The 23,757-nt window shown below is 41.7% G+C and overlaps 1 protein-coding gene across 1 annotated transcript in view; it reads right to left on the bottom strand.

Annotated features, from left to right (window-relative positions):
• Positions 1-23,757, bottom strand: part of pcloa (piccolo presynaptic cytomatrix protein a) — a gene marked incomplete at both ends in the record, with an annotated part of 50,815 nt that overhangs the window by 8,814 nt on the left and 18,244 nt on the right. The window contains 13 exons of the mRNA XM_079235896.1: positions 2,195-2,325; positions 2,498-2,548; positions 3,057-3,241; positions 3,593-3,657; positions 3,995-4,103; positions 7,018-7,143; positions 8,644-8,719; positions 8,885-8,967; positions 9,630-9,677; positions 11,233-13,297; positions 14,293-15,824; positions 16,169-20,261; positions 23,218-23,415. Coding sequence (XP_079092022.1) covers positions 2,195-2,325; positions 2,498-2,548; positions 3,057-3,241; positions 3,593-3,657; positions 3,995-4,103; positions 7,018-7,143; positions 8,644-8,719; positions 8,885-8,967; positions 9,630-9,677; positions 11,233-13,297; positions 14,293-15,824; positions 16,169-20,261; positions 23,218-23,415 — 8,762 coding nt within the window. The remainder of the gene's footprint in view (positions 1-2,194; positions 2,326-2,497; positions 2,549-3,056; positions 3,242-3,592; positions 3,658-3,994; positions 4,104-7,017; positions 7,144-8,643; positions 8,720-8,884; positions 8,968-9,629; positions 9,678-11,232; positions 13,298-14,292; positions 15,825-16,168; positions 20,262-23,217; positions 23,416-23,757) is intronic.

Raw genomic sequence — 23,757 nt, 5'->3', positions numbered from 1 at the left:
TCAAAGAGTGTCTGTGGACTGTGAGTGTGTATGAGGAAAGGGGAGATCACTGTAGATCTAGTTTTATTGTGGGATTTATTAAGTGTGTGTTTAGAGGCAAGAACGGGGAACTGCGGTGTGTTGCAGGGGTGGATTGAATTTCTGCTTTAGTGTCTCATGAATTGTGTTGAGAGGGCTTTCAGGTGATGAAACGCATCCATTGGCAACCATAGTGGAAATCTGCTGCTCATGGAACAGCTGTGGAGAGCTGATTGCATTTATCATTTTTTGAGTCCTTTGTATTAGGACGGGGACTGCACCCTTTTGTATAAAAACAAAATCTAATCTAACTGGTGTTTACATAGTCTGTTAGATAGCACATCATCTTTACTTTGCAGAGCACTACTGTGTAGGAGTGGAATTTGTTTTAATGTGAAAGTCATGAGGATTAACACATTATCTTGGCTGATATACAGCACATTATAGAAATTGCTCAGCGGAAATTCTTTGGAAAGGCCCAAATGAGGAGACAGAAGAAGAAGAGCCTCCGACCTCCACGAAAAAAAAAGCTGCATTTAAAAGACAATATCAGGAGTCCCGCTTAAAATACGGGTTTACTGCTCCAGGTGATTCTCACGTGCCCGCTCTGCATCATATGTGGCGATAACTCAGCGTAATGGTGAGTTGTATTTTGTATGTACTTTATATTAGTTTTCATGCCGGTCGTATCATTTGTTTTTGTCATATTGATCCCACACCTTTAAGGCCCCGGTTCGTGAAAAGATTGTCTGACACAAAACCGGTCCGTGGCGCAAAAAAGTTTGGGGACCGCTGTTATCGGGAATACACATTTTTTCAGATTAAATTTAAACCTGCCACAAAACACATCCTCTGTCTATAATGCAGACTTTAACAGATACTGTAGTTTGTGTACACCTTCTCCAGGTGGGAGTTATTTCCATTGAATGATTTCTTCAACATTTTCTTTCCATTGTGGTTTAGTAAAAGGGATGATTGTACTGGTATGAAAGAAACATACATGTGAACATGTCTGAAATACATGTGTATATTTACTTATGCAGAGCCTTGATAAGCATTATTCCAGCTTCATACATATTGGTCTCTAAATGTGGATTACATTTGCCAAATTACATCTATTATTTCCCCCTCTTTCCTGGTTGCCATAGTACACTTTTATTTATAACCACCCGTTTCACTTCAACAGCTCCATGTGGTTGCCAGGAAATCTGTGATGCAACTGAAAAGCCTCTATATGGATTGCAGTCGGTGCTCTGACAGTTGTGAGTGTGTCCATGTGTACGAACATGCAGCATATACACGGGTATTTGCACATGTGTTTAAGTGTGCGTGTTTCCATAACAGCTTTCCCTAGGGCAGCTGCAGGGCTTGTGAGTCAGTTGCCACTCTTAACATAACCAAAACCCCGTCTAAAACACACGGTTGTCTTGGCATCTGCACATGTCAAACTGGAGGCGGCTGCAAAGCTCACAACTGTACGTCATTGCTTTAAAAAAAAAGAAGAAAAAAACTCTCAAGGGACCTCAAACAGCAGAAAAGGTGGAGAGTCAATTAAGTTACAGCGCAATCACAGTGAGAAAGGAAGCCCTGGACTTATGAGAGTGCGGATCGTATTGCAAGTGAATATGAGAGCTATTGATTTTGACTGCACTCCCACCTACAGTAGAACTCCCATCAGCGGGGTAACATCAACACAAGAACACGAGCAACTTCATATCATGTACATAATGTTGATGTCAATCAGTACGGTTCTAATGAGTGCCGTAACAAGTTCATTTCACATGACGCCACTGGAACTACATTGTGAGACATATCGTTTGATGGACCTGATGTGCAGTGTACAGGTGCCATGGAATTGATACCAAAGAAAGGTCATGTGCTGCACATTGAAAGATGTCATGGTAAGCCAAAATCAATTGTAAATCGATTTTAAAATGAATGGAAATTAGGTTTGAGCTTAAGAAAGTGGCTGCCTTTGTAGTCTGGATGTGGAAGTATGTATATAACTTGAATTCCTTATCTGAGAGGGAGAATGAGAACAGTCCCATGTTATACTCTCTCTAAATCAACAATATCAACAAAAAAAAATCTCATTTTGTATCATTTATCCTGAACTGACTCAGTCCTGTTCTGAACTACTTTAAGTGTGCTTGCGGGTTCCAAGCCTTTGACTCACCCTCTCCCTGGTAGGAGATACACTTTAACAAACGGGTCAGAGTAGCCGTTGTTGTCCCGCGGAGAGAGGTTTCTGGCCTGCAGGACATGAACGATCAAGTTGCCGAGCTGCTTGTCGTAGTGGATTTGAAGCTGCAAAAAGAAGCGCATTGGATTACAATGGTTTCAATTGCATTTGGTGAAAGAGAAACTATGAAAGAAAATTAGATGTTTGCATTTATTCAATGAGAGTAACATTGATTACATTAAATACGCTTGCATTTAAACGTAAACATTACAAAGCTCATCCTTTTGTGTCACAAACCTGTATTTCTCCAGAGATGGGGTAGGACTGGGTCTTCATTCCCTCTGCAGTCTGTAAGAAATAAGAGCAACATGCTTAGATACTGCTAGCGGAAATCTGGAGGCGGATACAAAATGTTAACTGGTGGGTGTACTGTACATACTGTACATAACACTGCACTGCGCCTCATGCAGCATTTGAGGCGAAACAAGTTACTTTTGGAATTGATTCATCTGTTTTAATATTCATTTCAGAGAGTTACCAGTGGCAACTTCTTATAATTCATTTCGTACTGGCATTGTTAAATGATTTCCTTAATGTTACATAAATAATAAAAGAAGAGTTACCTTGTGTGGTAGATTTTGTGGTAGATTAAAAAAAGATACACTTACACCAACATTTGTGTTTGAACAGGTTAAACGGGTTACGTTAACAATGTTGTAAGGGGGTTTATGACCCAAAAAGCTACTGATTACAGTACAGGGAAGTACTCTAACGTGTCACCAAAAAATACCAATTCTTAAAGATAGATTAAACTTATTCTGCGGTAAACATGACAGACAAACCCTCCCTGACTCGCCTTGCTGCTGTGGCGTTTCTTGCTGACGGCCGGCGATCCCGGCTGACCGGGGCTGGAGGTCGCTGAGGTGGTGGGGGGCAGGCCGGAGGAAGAGGTGGAGCTGGGACCCTGCTGCTGGGACACCTTTTTCAGCTCAGCCGCCAGCTGCTTGGGGTCAACACCTGGAGACCTGGGAGGTCTGTCACCTAAACGGGGTCACACCAGCATCATTACGCAAAGGCTCCCACAGGAAGAGGGCGACAGAAAGCACGAAGACACAACTTCAAGTTGGAAATGAAAGGCTGTAAAGTGTGGTAGCGCATTCGAAAAATATCTAATGGTCTGTTATGCAGACAGAAAAAGGAAATAGGCCACAAGAAATGCATGGCTGAACTTGAGAAAAGAGAGAATTGTGGATGAAAGCGATATGACAAAGGTGTCTAAAAACTGCAGGAGACAAAAGTTAATTGGGAAATACCGAGAGACAGTTTTTGGGGGGAAAGTGAGAAGCGGCAATCGCATGTTGGGGTTGGAGTTATACAAATACTGTAGCTCACCTTTGCTGTGCTCCTGGAAATCCAGGTGGTCGGAACCGTCAGACTCTGCCAACATGTTGAGATCACTGACAGAAGGGAAAATAATGTAACACATAATTAAGAGAATTAAAACCACCCCCAGAAAACTGGAAGATGAAGATGACTTACGGGATTAGCAATCATGACTATACATATTAAACATGTAAAATGGGAAATCAGGTAATATTTGAAAGGCATAATGTTTCTTAGAATTCAATGTGTAATGTGGATTCCCTGCCTCTTTTTGAAGAGGCAGGGAATGTAAGATGATGGTGATGATTAGAGAATGAGGAAGAAAATAAATAAATGACAGGGTGAGTGTGGATTGCTAATAATAGAATACAGGAGAGAAAGATAGAATGGTACAAAGGTTATTATACTCACAGTCTGACACACACTTCTGCCTCGTTGCATGGCTGCCCAACCAGCCCTTGTACCTCTTCATAGGTTTTCCCCGTCAGAGGAACACCGCTCCACTCCAGCACTTGCATTCCTATTCACAATACCACAATGGCACACAGTCGTACACACAAGAAAACAATCAGAAATACAGCATATTTAAAGAATGTCTGTAAAGGGATCAATTCATTTTCAAATTGAATTCTTGTTGACCAAAATGTGTGACCAGATTAGGGTCTAACATCCATTCTTTGATTAATTACAGTCAAAAATACTTTGATAAATACTTTGATTCTTGTACTCAAACGTCATGCATCAGACTGCAAGCCAAAACTGGAGCGATACATGCTGGTGACAGCCCAAACAGCAGCTGTGTGACAGGCTGCTCGTGGAGCACTCGGGCACAGAACTGGTTTAAAAGCACCTTTGAAATGGCTTCATGTTATTTCAGCTGTAAAACTTGTGGGGAAATTTCTACGTGATGCATTATGGCCGGGAAAGAACACACAATCCAATCAGAAACTAGTTTCACTCATCTCTTCCAGCAAAGACAAATGTCTTTTAGAGAGGACTGATCATTTATTTACATTTAATGCAGCAGTGAAAGCTCATATGAATCCACACAGCACAGCAAACCCACTGCACACGAGCAGGACTTACAAGGCTTTAAACAGCTCATCAGGAGGCTCCGTTTGCGACGATACTCTCGAGCTGCATGTGTGATTGACAGGGTGGCTAATTGTAGTTTCACCATCATATTATTAATCAAATTGTTCACACGTTGTGGTTTACATGTGTGTTGCAGTTTGCGCACATTCAAAGAAACTTGAATTCCAGTCAGTGATGAGACAAACAAGCATGTATTCGTACGCTCAGTGACACGTAGCATCAACGCTTTTTGCATATGACAACGTTTCTCTGTATTCACACCACAGAGGGTGAAAGGCCGTGTTCCCGCTGGCAGGACCAAAGTACTTTGCAGCCATTCTGCTCAGTGTTGATGACAGGGTTACGGCTGTTATCATGGTTGAGTTATCCTTGGGGCTAAGAACACGGTCTTCTTTTTGTGCAATAATGGCTATGGATATATAACTCTACTGACCCTAATGCTTCCATCGATTTATTTATCGGTAGAAATCAGTTAAAAGTAACAGTATGAAACAATAAACACATGTGAAACTTCACTGCGAATGAAAAATCTAAGGACCATAAAGTGTTTGGAAAATGACGCTGCTTGCTGAATCCTCTGCTGTCAGACTTTTCCAAGCATGAATAAAATCATGGGTAGATTATGAGACCATGGGGTCGCACATGCAAAAAGCCCCAACACCTCTCTTAGCAAGACTTTACAGTTGTTTAGTCTCTCTTTGTTGTCATTTGGTGTCTCTTTGTGGTTGATTTGCCCCTTTTCATAGTAAATGTGTGTCTCTTTGTAGTTTTATTTGTGTCTCCTTGTAGTTTTGAGTCTCTTCCTTGTTGGTATGTCTCTCTTTGGATGAGATTGTGTAGGTGAAGACCAGGGAGGCCCTGACACATCAGGTGCCTGATAGGCCCGTTCAGTAATCCATCCATGATTAAAATACAGATTAAAGTTGGAAATTGAAAGATTAAGGATCTTGTTTAATGATTAAAAATTAAAAAAATAACATATAGTAACATGATCTTGTATAGTAACATGATCTTGTTACTATACAGGAAATAGATGGCCCTTGGTATTGATTGTATTTCTAATTTGACCTGAAGTGATCCTCATCTATTTGTTTCATTCAGTGTTAAAAATTGTTTTTTATTATTTATTTATTTTTCTAGACACTCTACCAGTGTGACTCTCGGGATGGCATTATCAAACAGGCCGCAGATTGCTGTGAAATTTGCAACAGATACTAAAGGTCCCAAGAGAACATGTTATAATAACATTGGGGAACATCAGACTGTTCATCTGGCAACATCATCATGTCAACATTTGAATTTGTAATACCTGCAAAACTGATAACACTCCCATCGTCCCCAGCTGTACTTTGTGCTAATTAGAAAATGGCAAATGTTAACGTGCTAAACGCAGAAGATGAACATGTTGAACTTTACACCTGCAAAACATCCGCATTATAATTGTCATTGTGAGCATTTTAGCATGTGGTGTTAATATTAAGCCATGCTTAATTAGTGCCTCACAGATTTGCTAGCATGGCTGAAGACTCTTATTAAGTTACATTAGGGACTCCCACTATGTTGAAAAGAGCCTTAATATTCCCACCATTGTTTCAACTGTATTTGTTGGATTTGCCTTTCCCAGGAAACCTTTAGATTTTCCTGCTAAAAAAGTGTGAAGAGGAAAAACAGCAATGTAAAAGGATTTTTAAAAAGGAAAGGGAAAGAGACGAACAAGAACAGAAAGGCACAGCTTTACCACTTGTCTGACACCCTCAATGTGGCTCAACGCAGATATTAAAGTGGACCGAGAGCAGACAGGTGGACTGGGAGGGTGAGCTGGTTAGCTGTTCCAACCTCATAAAATGTGTTATACCACACAGCAACATCCCGAGGTGGTGTCAGGGAGATGTGTGTGGGTGAAATCACAGGTCATAGGGGTTAGTGCACAATGGTTACTTTTCAAAATAGCTAACTGTAGCTGTTGCAGTTTCAAGCTACTGTATATGAACAGAAGTCCAAGAAATAGTCCCTTATAATCAGATGGTTTTAAACATTGTATTAAAAGGGGATATTGAATGTTAATCAGTGAGCTTTGGAGGTCCTGGAATACATATTTTGTTATATTACCTATGGACAGATCCAGGCTAGCTTCCCTCTGTTTACAGTCTGTGAGCTAAGCAAAGCTCACTGTCAGCTTAGCCAGTAGCTCCATATTTACTGTACAAACACGAGTATGGTATACATATTCTCATCTCACTCTAAGCAAAAAAGAATGCTCCACATAAGAAAATATATCTTCAGTATATCTTTTCTTTTTTCCTACAAGGGGAAGGTTCATTTTTGGTAGATGAGCTTACCTTCAAGAATCTTTCCTGTTTGTTCTGCAGCTCCACCAGGGAGGACTTTGGCAACATAGGCTCCAATGTCTCCATTACTGCCAGGAACTTCTTTCCCTCCAACCACACGGATACCCAGACCATTTCCTGTTTAAGACCAAAAGCAGTGACTGGTGAGTGGCATTTTCAATGGCAATGTCAATTAGTCACTAGTCTCATTGGCATTCAACATCTACTTATTTTTTCAACAACACATATAAAAGAAGGAGACAATATGGACATATATATATATATATATATATATATATATATATATATATATATATATATATACTGCCAAACCACAAGTCAAAATACATAACTACAAACAACCTATATTCATTAAATCCCTATCATTATAAATAATGCAAATAATAAACACATTGTTATTTTATTTTCTTAACAAAGACTAGACATACCGTCCCACAGTAGTATGTCTCTGCCAACCATGTAGAGTTGCAGTTTATAACCATGTCTGTCCAAAATCATGTTTTATCCGAGTAGGCATTTGTGAAATTGTCATAATTAGCGTATGAAGTCTTGACTTGACAAAACATGTTTTTTGAGATCACAGAGACCTGTCCAGGTGGATTTCCAAATTTGGATAGATTCCCTTAAAGTTTTCATGAGATAAGAGTTCACAAGAGTGATATGGACAAACAGATGGACAACTCGAAAACATAATAAAAAGGGAACACATTTTGTTTGTGTATTTTCCCATGTTTGTTCAAAGGCAGGGTTTTGTAGGTATTATGTTGTGTATATGGCAACACTAAACAGACATTACAACATTTCTGTTACTTAGTACTGGCTAAAATGAAAACTCCCAATTACTTTTCTCACTGCTTCTGTAGCTATTGCTTTATAGCTTTTGTAGAATAGTAGAAAACAACATACAGTACATGCCAACCCATCTAGTGGTTATCCAAAAATCACATATCATGTCCCTTCACAGGTCACACATAAAGAGGTCTTTACCTACACGAAGCAGAATCTCCTTTATATTACACTATTTAACATGGTCACAGAAGCTAGAATAAAATTACTTTGTTCAGCACCGGTTCCTTTTAGACAGAATGCTTCCTTTGTGGGCTGTTTTGTTACTTGGGTAAGATAATCCTGAGTGTGAGGGATACGCCATTTTGAGCATCGCAATGACTGATGAGCGTGGAAAAGGGCCAAATCAAAAGGGATGCCAAGAAATGAAATGTCTGCCTGCTTTAAGCCTGGAGGAATGGTGTGATGGAACGTAATGGCAGGGGAAGTGACTTGCCAGTTTGTTGAGAACTGGCATGAATATCAAGTAAACAGAATGCATGAAGCACACTAGTCATGCTCTGTTAACCTAATGGGACAATATGTTATACAATATATTAATCTTTTTTTCCTTTTTAAGTAATGTTGTATTTTATAAACATTCAAATTACATTAACGGTAAACAATGTGTGTGCTGTAAACGGTGCATAGTTGATGCAGTCAGTAAGCAATGGGGTCAATGCAATCTAATGCATGCATCCCAGTCAATAACACATTCACTTGTAATAAATGCTCTGTGCATGCTGCTTTTTTTTCTTATTGATTGAAATGTAGTAAATTGTAGTACTTTACCTGAGACACTGCGGTCTTTGGGATCCCTCAGCAGTTTGACCCTGAGGTGAGGGAAGGGGTAGTACAGGCCTTTCCCCTGTGGCCCATACACAATGGTGAGATTTCATGTATGTACAAGGTAAATGCAAAATATAAATTCAGATGATTGAGTGTGAGTGTATGCATTTCATTACAACTTGGACTTGGTATCCAGTACATGTGAAAACTTTTCTATAGTGTCTGTGTGTGTTTCCTGTTTCACCTGTCTCTTCTCTTGGCCATTCTCTGATCGCCCGTCCCTAGGTTTTTCAAACCAGTCTGTCTCCTCTCGTCTAAGGTGGTAGGCTTCAGGGATAAAAACAAGCACCACTTAATTAATTAATTGGAGAAATTGGACATTTTCATCTCACTATATAGAGAATGGGCTTCTTCATTGTATATACTAGAAAGATTATTACATTCTAATACATAATTACATGCCATTGGGCACAATTCAATTAATCTATACTTGTGATCACGTGATTGTGATTACAAATAATAAATGAGAGGAAAACAAGGGCTAGAGAAAAAGTTAAGTTAAGTTTAAATAAGTTAACTTTCTTGTGAAAAGGAAAGGATGCCAAGCAACACAACATTTTACACAGGTATTGTAAAATAGCCAGAACAAAATGCAGTTTGACAACAAGGTTATTACAGTATGTATGTTCGCATTATTTAAACCAACAATCCGGTTAGTTTACTATGAATATAAATGTTACTCCAATTGTTAGGAAAGTGAATGTAATTCTTCAAAAAAATTGAGTATCAGTACAGTATTACCATATGATATTTATATATGTTTTTTTTTTTAAACGTAAAATCATTGAAACTTGTTTGTATATTGCAAATCTAAGTGTCTTAAACCTCCCCAACAATTGGTCATACTTTTATGGTGATGTGCATTTGACTTGAGGTGCAGGTTAATATGTTAACAGGTGGATGACTAGAGAACTGAACTAATACTCTACCATTGGTTTCATCGTCTCTGTTCAAAGCCATCAGGGAATCACTTAGGGCTGGAATCAAGGCAAATGGATTTACATTGAAAGATTATCAGATCCATCTGAATATATTAGTAGTTATGCTGCATGATGTTTAAGTCAAAGAGATAAACAATTGTACCTCTATTAGTTACATCTTAATGTACTATAACTATCACATTGTGCTTCCCTTTTATTACTAAAAATGTAATCAGCTTGGAAACAGACCAAGTCGTTTCTGTAAAAGAACTCTATCAAACACATGAATTAGTTTGATAAAATGGTTTTAGTCATGACTATGGGTTACATATAGCAATATATTTAATTGATGGCTTTTACTGAGCAAAACAGCAATACAATGAGATTTACCCAAACATTATGTTCTTGCTTGAAACAAAACCCAAAAGAATTCTGTGTTAGAACAAGACACTATTCACTACATTTCAAAAACATAGTGATGACTGTATGCTTTCAGTAAGTATCGAGGAAAAATAGATAAAGCAGCAAAAGTGAATGTTTGCTCAGAAATTGATGAATTACAAAAAATAGTAAAACCCTGGACATGCAGTATAAAGAAACTGGACAGAAAGGCATAGGAACACATTTGTTTCATGCAATAACTTACTAATGTGTCAGAATAAAAGCAAGTATTCACAACAAGACATGCAAGTTCAATGTTTATATTTATTACATACATAAGTGTTGCAACCAAATATCATGCATTTAAAAAAATATGACTATCCTGCTCTAAGCTAATATTTTCTAGCTGTGTCATTAGAGTGACGTAACATTTTAATATTGCCTAAAAGCTTGGTATCATAATAATTGAACCCACATATTTACACACTTATAGGATGAAATACACCAACTATCTAATATCCACATTGCACATCTACTGTAGAATCCCTAAATATAATTAATTGGCTGTGTTATTACAGTATACTGTTATTTTGAAGACTAATTGTTAAAGAGCTAGTTCATTTGACATAATTCTGTACCAATTATGTAACATTTAACTGGGGAGGCACTTTTTCAGTGTATCATTTGTGGGGAAACAAGTTATAACAATCTGACTTAGGTTTCAAAGTATTGTATCCTCCAAGCAGGATTTAAAATACTATTAAAACATTATTTTGAAAGCTGAAATAGCTAGCAGGATTTTTTTAATAAAATGCAGACTGCCACAAGTAAGCAATTGCCATTTGAGGAGGGGAACCTCCCACAAAATGTAGCTGAAACGGAGAGACCATACGGTGTCAACTATTGTGAGAAAACATTACACAATATCTGGCATGCAGACAGAAATACAGTGCGTGCATAAAGATACAACCAAGCACACCCTATATGACATAGAGAAACATGTACAAAGGCATGCATGTACACCAGATCTCAACTGATTGACCAAAAGCACAGACACCCAAAAAGAAAAAGAGAATACATTCACCAACGTTAAGGTAAGACACATGCAGACTTTCAACAAATACACAAAAGCTTAATATTATACACATGAAAAATAAACCATAGCCAGACAGTCTAAAGAACAACACTTTAAAAAAGAAAAGATTTACAATGTGAAAAGTCTGTTTTTTACCTTCACTATCTGACATGGTGCCCTGAAGGTCATCCAGCAGCACATAACCCCTACCCCTGGTTGGTTCTTCCCTGATATGTTGCTGCTGCTGGGAGTCCTGCAAGGACAGGCAGGAACCAAACTGGTCCCTTGAATCAGCTGAGATGGGCGGTAGAGGTCCCGCTGATGCACGGGCCATGCCCATAGGTTGCCCAACAGGACTCAATGGGCTCTCTTCCTCCGAGTTTTGGGCCACTATGGGTAATCGGCCACGGCCACTTTGCACAATGGGAAGGCTGGTAGGTTTGGTTCGACCAGACGGGGTTTGATAGCTTGGTACATCTCCAGATGTTTCACCATCCCCTTTAAGCCTCAGTGAAGAGCTGGAAGGGTCTCTTTTAATAGACAAGTCCAGGCCATAGCAAGATGTGGGTCTGGATGAGGGTCTTGAGCGACTACCACTAGGATAAGCAGAATCCAAACCTAAGCTCTGGCCCAAATTTAGTGACCCAGCCAAGTTGGCACCCAAGGTGGACCCCAGGTATTTTTGTTGCTCTGCAATATTCTTACGAAGGCCGAAGGTAATCTCATCTTGCGAGAGTCGGCTGGATCTTGTAGATGCACTTGTAGACCCAAGATAGCTGGTATAGTCTGTCTCCAAACCCCTGTTGTCTGTAATAGAGGAATACTTGGAGGAGATCTTAGGATCAATTAATGGCGTCTTGTGTTTTTGGTACAACATTGATGCTGGGAGCTGTTTAGCTGCCTGCTTCTCTAGAGTAAGTCGGCTGATACTGTACTTGTCGGTCTTTGGATAGTGTCTTTGGGAGTAACTAGAGAGGCTAGAGCTCGGGGTATAGTAGTGCTGGGAGAGGCCTGTCAATTGGTCTATGTTTTCTGTCCCACCAGTACTTCTCCTGAACTCTTGCTTGAGCTGCTGCTTGAGAAGTTTTAGTTCGTAAGGTTCCTCCATTGTATCCTCTTCATCAGGTGTCTTTCCAAAAGTATGGAGTCTAGAGGTGGATCCCAGATAGTCGGTAGACCCCAGATCTGCAGCACTCCTACGCAGCAGCTTCTCTGCTTTGGCCAGCTCCCTCTCAGCCAGACTGTAAGATGAAGACATACCAGTGGAGCCCTTAGCCAGTTCTGCAGCATCTTCCAACAACATGTAACTCCGAGGTGTATGGGGATCTACATCTGTATAATAGGAATCAGAGACAGTTGACATGGGGCTACGTGCTATACTTCCAACATCCAAGGCTCTGAGGTCAAGGTGGTTGCCATATTTGTCATACGTGACTCCCAGGTAAGCTGATGATGTGGGATCAGGCTGGCGGCTAATGACATCATATTTAGTTGCATCCAGCTCTGAGAGAAGGGCTGCTTGTCTGGCAGCTTTCTGCTGCAACAGGAGCATCTGGTGGTAACTCTGCTGCTGGGAGCTACTGAGCGAGGGGACAGAGGAGTAGAGAGAATGGGATTGGTAGGACTGAGGGGTCTGGTAGAGAGACTGCTGGTATTGGCTTTGATTGTATTGGTACTGGCTGTATTTCTCATACTCATGCTTGGTTTGAGGTGGGACAAAGTCATCCAATTCTGACTGGGGAGCTGTTCTGGGACGTTCAAGACCATGACTTTCAACCTCCTCGTCTTCACCACTTCCAAGCCCACCCCTTGTCTCTCGGATGTTACTAACCTCACTGTCTGACATGTAGTCTCTGTCCTCCGCAACACTCTGTAAATATGCCCTTTCTCTCTTCTCTCTCTCCATCAGTAGCACATCTTTTCTACGATTAATGCCCATCTCCAAGTACCTAAGCTTGGCATCAATCTCTTTCTCCTCCTCATCGAGCTCTGCTTGTCTCTTGCGGAGCTTGGAAGACTCACGTTCAACGAGATCTAGCTCACGATCAATGTCTTGCAGGATCTTAGCACGTGCCATGTTGGAATTGCGGCACATTCTTCGACGGGCCGAACCAGTGGTGTATGCTGTCTGACCAGTTGTTGTTGACTCATCCTCTGACGGTGGATTGGGGAGAGTTCTCTTCACCTTCTTGCCTGTTGGTGTGCCACCTGAGCCTTTACCCTGTAGGAAAGTGAACAAGACAATGATTAGGACTGTAGGTTTTCTTAATCCCCAAAGTAAATGAGTCAGTCATTTATTTAGTTCTCAGAATTGTAATAATGACTCATTAGAACCGCATTAGTTCGATAGTTGTTATGTGATCAATGTTAAAAAGTAGATGAAGTAATGATTTAAAGATATCAACATTGCGCATGTGTCAGACCATCTTTTGCGTCTACCAGTAAGGTATTCCTGTCCATAAATGTTACTCACTTTTGCCTAAATTGCACGTGCCTACATTTTGTTTCAAAATAAGTAATTTATTAGCATTACACTTCTATGGATCTCAGCTCAGCTCATTTCCTTTTGTGTATGTATGAGATTCTCAACAGACTTCCACACATCATGAGGGCCAAGAGTAACATTGCCTACGTGTGCATTGTATAACCTATTTAGTTGTTTATTTTACTTCCCTTTCTGTATATGTTGTCATATGTATGTGAACAAAACAAAATGTAAATTGCAGATTGTGTTTGTTTCCATGACATACAATGCAGTTATATGGTATGGATGCATACTTTAATTCTTAAAGAATTTAAGCTTAGACATTCAAGTTGGCATATAGTAACTTTGCTAAAGTCTCTATAGTCAGAATTTGGTACATCTCTTGGGTTAAGGTCACACCAATGTAAAGGATGGAAATAGCTGCATTGTATAACATTAAGTTTAATTAACCCTCGTGTTGTCTTGGGGTCAAAATGACCCATCAACACACATACATATACACTCGTACACGGGTCATTTTGACCCCCAAGACAACACAAGGGTTAATGGAGCACATATGCCATCTCAAGCATTAGATTGACTTAGGTATAACCACATTGGCTTGTGTGCCATACTCAAGACTACGTAAAGATGGCCTTGATATGTAATGGTATAACAAGTCAAAACTAAGGAAAACTGCCTTCATTGTCACTACAATGGCAATGTACTAGGTGATAGGTGATAGTACTTACAGTATCACCAAACTGGGTGCCGCATGTTGCCCTTTCGTCTTCTGTTGGACTCATGGGCTTAGGGTCAGACATGGATCTCTGCATGGCTTTGGGTCCCCTGGGACTTGCTGGAGAGGTTTTTGATGGATCCATACTTCCTCTTAGCTTTTGTGGGCTTGTGTCACCCAATGATTTCTCATAGGATACAAACTCAAGGGATTTGCTTGGGGATATACAGGGAGATATGGGGGAATAGAGTACATTGGGAGATTTAGGAGGGGCCTGAAGAGTAGAGGAATCAACTTTGAGGTTAGGAGACTGGCCTATTTCTAAGGGTGTGGGTCGTTTCTTTGGTGAGGTTTTTTCAGAGTCAGACAGCTCCACCCTGGTGTCCATTCGAATGTTCCCTTCTGTATCTGTTTGTATAGAAATCTCAGTGTGGGCTTTAAGAGACATCTCTGACTGCCCACCCCTATCACCTCTGGCAGTGCGTGGCCGGCTTTGTCGGTTTCTGGTCTGAGCCTCCCATTCGTCTTGATCTTCATCATCAGTCTGCACACAACTGTCAACACTCTTTTTAACACTTCTCTTTTTTCTCCCTGCTGTGTAAGCTTTGCTGACTGCCTCATCCTCTTCATCTGTCTGGCACCCACTATCTGTGATCTTTCGGGACAGTACTGTGCCGTCAGGTCCTAAGACAACTGCCTCCTGCACGCCATGCCCTGGTAGGTCCCCACCTGGGTACATCTGACGAAGCTTTTGTTCTTCCAGTTGCATGCGCAGCTGCTCTTGGAGTCTCTGAATCTGTTCAAGCTGCTGCTGTTGTTGGGCATATGTTTCTTTCTGCATCATAAGGTGAGCCTGTCTTTCATCTTCTTGTTGGTTCAGGATATGCTGCTTCATGGACTGCAGCTCCTCCAGTTCTTTCTGCACCAAGAGCTGTTCGTGCTCTCGGAACCGTTGAATCTCTAGGCGCTCCCACTCCAATTCCTCAGCCAAGCGCTGTTGCTTGAGTTTCTCCATCTCTAGTCTCTCACGCTCTACCTGATACTGGCCATCCCCAGGAACCATGGGTGAAGACAAAGCCTCCAGTGAAGCAGCTATGGCCTCCAGGGATTCATCGGTGTAGCTGTCAAGGGATAAAGAGGTGGTTCCTGTGCCGACAGCAGCAGTAATACTGCCTCTAGAGAACTCCAGATTGAGTGGGGCATCTCCTTGTTCCTCTGTTGTAGTAGAGGAGATGGTGGACAGGAAACTATGGGACCTTGTAAGTGGTAAATTTTGGAGGTTCGAAAGGGAAGGCATTGTATCGCTGGTATGCATACCTGAAAGCGTGTTGTGTGTTGTACTAAAGATAGACCCAGGTTGTGTGGTAATAGCATACGTAGATGGAATTGGTGCTGCAACAGAGGAATATACCACCCCATTTGATGACCTTAAGACACTGCTTGTACCAAAGAGTGTACCAACAGCACTTGTGACTCTGGTTTGGGAATAGGGTGGGATTGTCATTCCGGCGTAAGTCCCTTTCTTGGAGTAGTCAACAGCTTCACCTGTCAAAAGTCAAAAATATCAGTTGAGTCCAAATAATGCAGACTTATTCAAAGTTGAAGCAAGCCATGCCATATCCAAATAATGGAAAAGAAATTGAAAAGGGGAAAAAATCCAATGTTGAGAAGTGCAAAAAGTTTCAACAAGATGTACAGTAACAGTATGCAGGCACATGCAAACATATTACGACGAAAGGGCAAAAAATTATAAAATAAATTTAAAAAAAAATAGTCCATGCAAAACTAAAACAAAAGGAAAAGACAAACAAAAAAAAAGCCAAGTTAGCCATGAATGAGTTGAGGCAATTCAAATTTAAGTGACAAGTCTGCAATGTCACTGCACTGACCTGCATCAGAAATCTTTGCTGACGTAAGATCTACCGCACCCTCTGTGGTAACACTAAAATTATAGCTGTTCTTACTCTTGTAAAAGAACAGGCCAGCCTCTGCTAGGTTAGTGTCTGACATGGATGGTTTAATCCCACCAAACCCTCTCATGCCGTAAGGGGATCGATCATACTGGTAATGGTCATCACGATATCCAAAACGATCTTCAGGTAGAGGTGTAGTAGGTTGCTGAGTAGTGCAGCTTCCTGCAAATGGTAGATTATACACAACATCACAGCATACAGCTCTTTTTCCTGCAGTCAGATCCACTGGTTTCCCACCATCATCTGTGATTACAGCTGTAACCACCTCTGCAGAGGCAGCATCCACCAATACCATAGTGTTGAATGGTTTTGTGGTGCTAAGGTCAACGGCTCCAGCCACTGTGGTTGTACCTGTAGTTAATCCATTGGCAACACAACCTGCAATACAAGTGGGTGCAATAGTGACAGGAATGGTCTGGAAAGTTCCTCCACATGTGCTTGATCCAACTGAGAGGTTAATAGGGATTTCTATACCAACAGGAGTTGAGGGCTGAGAATCAATTGCCCGATATATGATTTGAGAAACAGGTTCAAATGCTTTATTTGTTGTTAACTGAAGGGGCGCTGAAGATACTTGAGAGGTGTCTACATTGTCACATTGTTCGATTGTAGCAGCACAGGTCACAATGGTGATGCTATCAGTCACTATAGAAACAGTGGATGATTCAGCACTGAGATTGACCACAGGAGACTGCACTGCACTGTTCTGACGACTGACTTCAGTTGTAAAGGACTGACGTCTTGAGTTTGGGCCAGCAGACAGATCCACACCATTCATGTCTGATTGTGGGTTCACCTTCATAGTCCTAAGATCTACCACCTCAAAAGGTTGGACGGCCTGTCCATTCTGTGCTGGCAATTGGGGTTTAGGTTTCTCCATTGAAATTGGGACACCATTTGCCCTTGGAGCTGGCACTGGTGGTTGTGTCCTTTCATGAACCACAGAGACAGTGGTCCTTTGGACTTCTGTGGTGACCACTTGAGATATCAGGTTAGGCATAACCACAGGTGGCTGTGCAGAGGCAGATATAGCCTCAATTATATGACAAGAACTAGACACATGTTTTTCTGGGCCACAAAACTCTTGACTTTCAATGGATTCTGTGACCCGTGTGTATGCCAGAGGCACTCTGGTTGTTTGAGGAGGGGTTGGTTGTGGATGCTGCTGTGGGTAAGATTGAAGTTGCGGTTGGGGTTGGTGATAACTTTGGGGCTGAGTTTGGCGTGGAGATACTGGGCCAGGGCTAGAGGGAGCTTGCGTTGAGATACTGTCTACTGGAGAGCTGGGCTGAGATGGTAGTGTGATGACTACATATGTGTCACGAAGATTGCTGGCATATCTTGGAGAAGAAGGAGACTTTGGGGATGGTTGAAACAGCTTGCTCTCAGACGAAGGACTCAGATTCAGAGCTATGTCAGTCGGACCAGTGGTAAGTACAGTGGGTCTTGGTGGGTGTGGGGCATGGGCAGGTGAAGAAGGCTGTGAGCCAGGCTTTGGTGCAATTGGTGGTTTGACCACATATCCTGGTCGGTGGCTATCCCCAATTCCTGCATGAATGGATGGCTTTGGGGCAACAGGAGGAGGAACTTGAGGCTTGTACATTGGTGTGACTGCTTGTCTTGTAGGTGACCCTTGGGCTGCAGTCATAGCCACTATCTCTGGCCTGATTGGAGTTGCTGAAGTCTGAGGTGGAAGTGGAACTGGAGCTTTCCTAGGAAAAACAGTAGGTTTTGGTGGGGTGGGAGGAGGCAGTGGTGGTGCAACAGGTACTTCTGCTTTTTCCTGAGAATTAGCCTGACGCAGGACGTTAGGCTTGGGAGGTAAAGGTGGGGCAGTTGACACTACGCTAGGAATACTGGGTGTGTACTGGGGGACTGTGGGCAAGGGTGAAACACTGGCAATTATTGGGACTGATGTTTTTGAAAGTGCACTAGATAAGTCAACAACATCAAACTGTGATTCTGTGATTGTGGTATGAGGTTGCTGATGTGATGTGGATGATGGAGGGGACTCGGAAAACACTGTCACAAGCTCAGTTTCCATAGCTGCTGGTTTGTCTGCTACTGCAGTTATATCCTCCTCCTTTTTAATTATACTCTCGTCATCAGAGGACAACTCTCCTGAAGAGCACTGCGTCACCTTTAAGTCTGGAATGGGGTGGAGTGCCCTTCTAGATGCAGTGGCTTCCACTTCTGGCTCCTGCTGAGTTGGACTTGTTCCAGGAGTCAGCCCTCTTTTAATTAGCTCTTCATAGGCAGTTTCTGCGTCCAACAAGGGCTTCCCATCTTTGCCTAATGTTACTGTGGTGCTTTTGGAAAAGGTATTTTCAGCAGGTTGCAACACAATTTCTGGATTAGTGCTTTCCATTTTTGGATGCATTTTTTGATATTCCTGCTCCAGCTGCATGAATTCCTTCCTTTTCTTTATCATGTCTTCATAAACTTCATCTGGTGATCTCAGTGTTTTGGGTTGAGCAGGAACAACAATTTTCTCCGACTCACACAGATCAGCTGTTGAATTGTCAATAAGAGATGCATAGGCATAGTCTTCAATCAGCATGCCCCCATAAAGTGACTCTTTTCCCGGTTGAATCTCACCTTTTTCAAGCGTTGGAGACTTGGCCCTCAGCATTATTTCATCATAAGCCTCATCAGCAGTTTTGAGAGTTTTTTTCTGTGGTTGATCAATATTTTGATCATCTGTTGGGGAGGTAAGAGATACTGATATAGGAAGTTGATAGGTTTTCTGAACTGCCGCGATCTTTGCAGCATGGATTTCAAATCCTTCAGAATCCGATTCAACACTGGGGGAGAAATCAGAGCAGGATGATCGTCTGATTTCTTCCATCTCAGCTTCTTGCCTCAGTTCCTCGGTTGGTGAGGCATCTTCAATGGGGGAAAGGTTGCTTGGTGGTGTCTTTGGACGCTCTCGCCTCCTCTGGGCTCGAATCTCTTCTTTGTCTTTCTTGGACTTTTTCCCTGATCCCTTCTGTTTTTCTTGCTCCATGAGCAGCTCCTCTTCTTCCCGTAACTCCTCTTCTTCAGAAGAGTCTTCAATAGTTGGCAGCATTTGACCAGGTTGTCTGTGTTTGGCTTTCCTGTGTTGCTTACCCTCACCAGAACGAATATGGCTGGGACTACTACTGTCACTGTCTTCATCCAGTGATGAGATGGATGTTGGGGATGTCCCAGGAGTGAAGCTGGATGCATGTAGACTAGATGACCCCTCACCTCTAGACCGATCATCTGGAGAGTCTGTAAGACTTTCCATTTCAGGCTCTCCATCATCATTAGGTATACGCATCGGGCTGCTGGTTGAATTCAGTTCCATAGTTTGGAATTTGCGAACTCCAGTACCACTCCCTTCCTTCAGGTCTTGCCCCTCCTCTTTGTATATATTAGTTTTATCTAATGAGCCACATACTTGTTTATCCTCCTCATCATCTGGACTTATAGTGCTTTTCTTGGTAAGTCGCCTGACTTTTCCTGATGTACTCCTCTCTACAGCCTCAGTTGTCTTCTCTTCCAATTGTTTCTTCTCATTCTCTCTTATCTTGCGTCTGATGAGGTTCTCCTCATCAGATGGGGAAGCATCCTCATTTTCACTCATGTCCATTATCTGTTTTCGAATAAATTCCTCATCATCCCCAGACATCGGGCTTTCTTTTCCAAAGCTTTCACTGCTATCATCAAGGGAATCTGCCCTGACATCCATGGGCACAAGTAGCTTTTTCTTTGTGGTACCTTTGGTATTCTTCTCAGAAAGGTCTCGGTCATCATCTGAGCTGGGTGAGTCAGGTGAGAGAGGAAGCACCTCTAATTTCCGTCTGGTCTTCAGGGTGTCTGTTAGTTTCTCCTCCTCATCCTTTAGTTGTGTGGTCGTCTGGGCCTCAAGAATGGGCAGGACTGTGCTTTCCAGCTTGGCTAGGTCTGATGGGCTGGTGGGAGTGCTGGCCTCGGCAGCCATGTCTTTCTCTCCAGGATCTTTCAAGGTCTCCACTATTTTCACCTGTTGGATTGAAATACAACAATTATTTATTTTTCCCTAGAAACAGTGTATTTTTCCAATACATACATTTCCACTCTTCAGGTTTTTGATACATACAGTCCAAAATAAAAACATTAGACTGTTATGATATTCACTTTCAATATGGTACACATTTTTATTCAGCCAATTCCATATAACTGAAATTCACATGCACCTGTATCAAATATACCTATACCAAATATAGCAAATTATGTAAAATATTGTTAGAAAATCTACCACTACTTGTTCTAAATACTATGGTCACCTCAACGACTGCATCTTCTTCACAAGGCTTTCCCAGAGGCTGAGCTACAACCTCCGTTTTCTCCTCCATGTTAGTGTTCTTCTCCTTCAGGCCTTTGACCTGCTCACTAACTACAGACAATGGGATTTCAGGTCTTGCTTCAAGGACTGAAGCTACTGATACAGATGCATCTTCATTTTCAAAAGCTGTATCTGATACTTCATCTTTCTTTGATATTGTGTCCTTTCTTACATCACACTCTGCATTGTCATCTTTGTCACATACTATGCTTGTCTCTGATACTGAAGTAACTTCCTGGATGTTGGCAGCAACAGGTTGTGACTCAACCACTTTTTTGTCCAGTTTTTCTTCCTTCTCTTTGATCGACAATATTTGCTCTGCAACTTTCTCTAGTGGTCTGTCATCACGGCCCATCAGAGCTAATGACCCTCGCTCTCCTTCATGTTGATTTTCAGCAATACAATAGTTTGTATTTTGTGAACAAGCTTCTGCCTCTTCCTGAATGAGTTTCTTCTCACAGGCTTCATCTCTGACTTGCATCTCACTAAAGACAGCTGAGGATGACACCCTATCTACACTTTGCATTGATTCCTTGACATCGACCTTTTCTTGCTCTTGAGATGTAGGAGATGAAACCAATGCATTCACAGATTTATCACATGCTTTTAATGTTGTATCTATGAGTGTCTGTTTATCCTCTTTCTGTGCTACACTCTCTGCTCCGACCATCGGCTTTTCTTTCTCTTCTGATTTCTCTGGCAGTAAAACTGTCTCAACAAGGCTATTCTCAGCAGATAATGGCTCATACTTTGGTCCTGTCTTTTTCTCTTTATGTATTGGTATCTCTATTGGGATTTCTCCAGCATTAGTCTGGGGTGGCTCGCTTGCTGTTTCTGGTTCTTTATTCTCTATTACGGGACAAACAGTCTCTGATTCAGTAAAGGAGGGGGCTGGACTTGATTCAGCATTATCAATCTTCTCCTTTTGAGGTTTCTGGTAATTTGCCTTCTCAACTATATTCTGTTCAATGGCCTCTTCTTCCAAAGCTATCCCTTCGTCAGCTCTTGCCTCAATTGCCTTCTCCACAGCTGCATTATTCTGAACCCCCTCTTCTTCAAAGGCTTTGCCATTGGATGATTTATTCTCAATTCCTCCCTTCTCAACAGCTCTCTCCTCAATGGTTTCTTTTTCACCAGCTTTCTCCTCATTCATTGTTTCTTCAGCAGTGTCCTTTACTGTTTCCATCTCAACTTTTGTTTTCTCATCAGGTATTTTCTGCTTACCTATTTCCCCTTCAAGAATTACTTTTTCAAAAACTTTATTTTCATCGGTTTTCTCCTCTATTGCTTTTTCCAGAGCTTTGGTTACTCCTTCAGTTGGAGCAACATTAGGTGACTTTTCTGCTGGGTCAAGTGGAGAAGGTTCCTCCTCTTTATCTATGGGTTTGTTTTCCACTTTATTTACCTGACTTTCCTCCTCTGAAGCTAAAACAAGATATGTGTTGTCTGACACTACTGAAGAACTCTCAGATTCCATGCATTTCGCTTCCTCTGGGTTTAATTCTTGTTGGGTCTGATGTTTGGTCTCAGGTTTGGGGACTTCAACATTGTCAACAGGAGCTACATTTTCTGCAACCTCAACTGCAGAGGAAGGAATGCCTTTGCTGCATACTGGATTATCTATCATAGGTTCTGGTTCTACCTTAATTTCTTCATTAATTGTATTCTTGACATCAGGTGCTACACTGCCAACCTGAAGTGTTGCAGTCATTTCCGTTTGCTCCATATTAAAAGCTGTGTCTACTCCATTTGAGGGAGTTTGACTTGCTGGAGTAGCTTCATCTATCTGGTGTTTCTCAACTGGCTGAGCAAATTCTACCTCTGTTATTGTCTCATCTTGTACATTCGTAGTTGAATAATCTAGTTTTGGATCAAGCTGAACAGGGACTTCCTGTGAGACTGTTGTTTGGATTGAAGCAGGTTGTGGCTCAACTGAATTAGTTGTCACTTCCAGAAGATTCTCTGGCGTGGACTCCACTTTCTCAACTGTCAGGGGAGCAGCAGCCTCTCTCTGAGTAATCTTGGGATTTGGCTCTGGTTCTACCTCAGCAGGGACTGTCTCGTCTAAACCTGTATAAGTCAATATTTGTTGTGTCTCACTTTCCACAGGGGGAGAAAAGTCCTCTGCCACATTCTCACAGCTACTTTGTTGTGGCTCAACTGATGGAATTTCACTGACAGGTGCACTCTGTGCTTGTTGTTCAACATTAGATGGCTCTGTCTCAGAGTGAATATGACCCTCTGATGCTTTCTCAGAGCTACTTTGTTGTTGCTTAACTGCTGGTATTTCACTGACAGTTGCACTTTGTTGATCAGCAGCAGATGACCATGTCTCAGGGTGAGGGTCCTCTGCTCTTTGCTCAGAGCTGTTCTGTTGTTGCTTGACTGCTGGGATTGGAGGGATACCTTGAGCTACACTGTCTGAAATTGAAGCTTGTTGGTCTGGTTGAATTATATGCTCAAACTCTGGTTCAGCTGCTATTGGTTCTTTTTGTTCTTTTGACTGTGGTGTTTCCTGATGGGTGCCATCAGGAGCAGGGGCACTAACGGAAAGAGGGGCATCATGACGAGGTGAAATTAATGGATCAAGTGTGGGAGGGGTTTCGGGTACTACCTTGGTATCAGGAGCTGGTGGGGTTAGGTCTGATGCCTCTACTACAGGTTTGCTATCTACAGCAGCAGGGACAGGGGTGGAAGAGAGAGCTGGAGAAGGTGGTTGCTTCTGTGGGGAAACCATGGATGGAGGTGGCATTTCTCCCAGCTGGCCCGACATGGCTCTTTGGGTCTGACAGCTGAGGCAAAGCCATTCTTTCTGTAAGACAAAGAAAACAATTCATATTAATTGCTGTTTGCTGCAATATTTTATTTCTACAAATAAATTAGAAAATAATCAACTGGCATGTTATATTGTGTTTTTAATTGGACAAAATGACAACGCTGATGAAAAATCCCCCTCAAGAAATTATTATAGGAAATGTCTGATTCTAATGAAGTTACGTGAGCTAAATGTATCTACGTAGTTAAAACGTCACTGTGACAAGACACCAGTGTAACATCTTCTATTTCAAGGGAAGCTTTTACATTTATGGGATTTAAGAGGCAGGCCTATGCATAATGCATGGTAATGGGGCAGGGGTTTACCAAGGCATGTCAG

This window comes from Taurulus bubalis (genome assembly GCF_910589615.1).
Source record: "Taurulus bubalis genome assembly, chromosome: 20".
In the NCBI taxonomy this organism is placed as follows: domain Eukaryota; kingdom Metazoa; phylum Chordata; class Actinopteri; order Perciformes; family Cottidae; genus Taurulus; species Taurulus bubalis.
The sequence above is the reverse complement of the archived record's forward strand: the minus strand, read 5'-3'. Positions and strand labels throughout refer to the sequence as shown.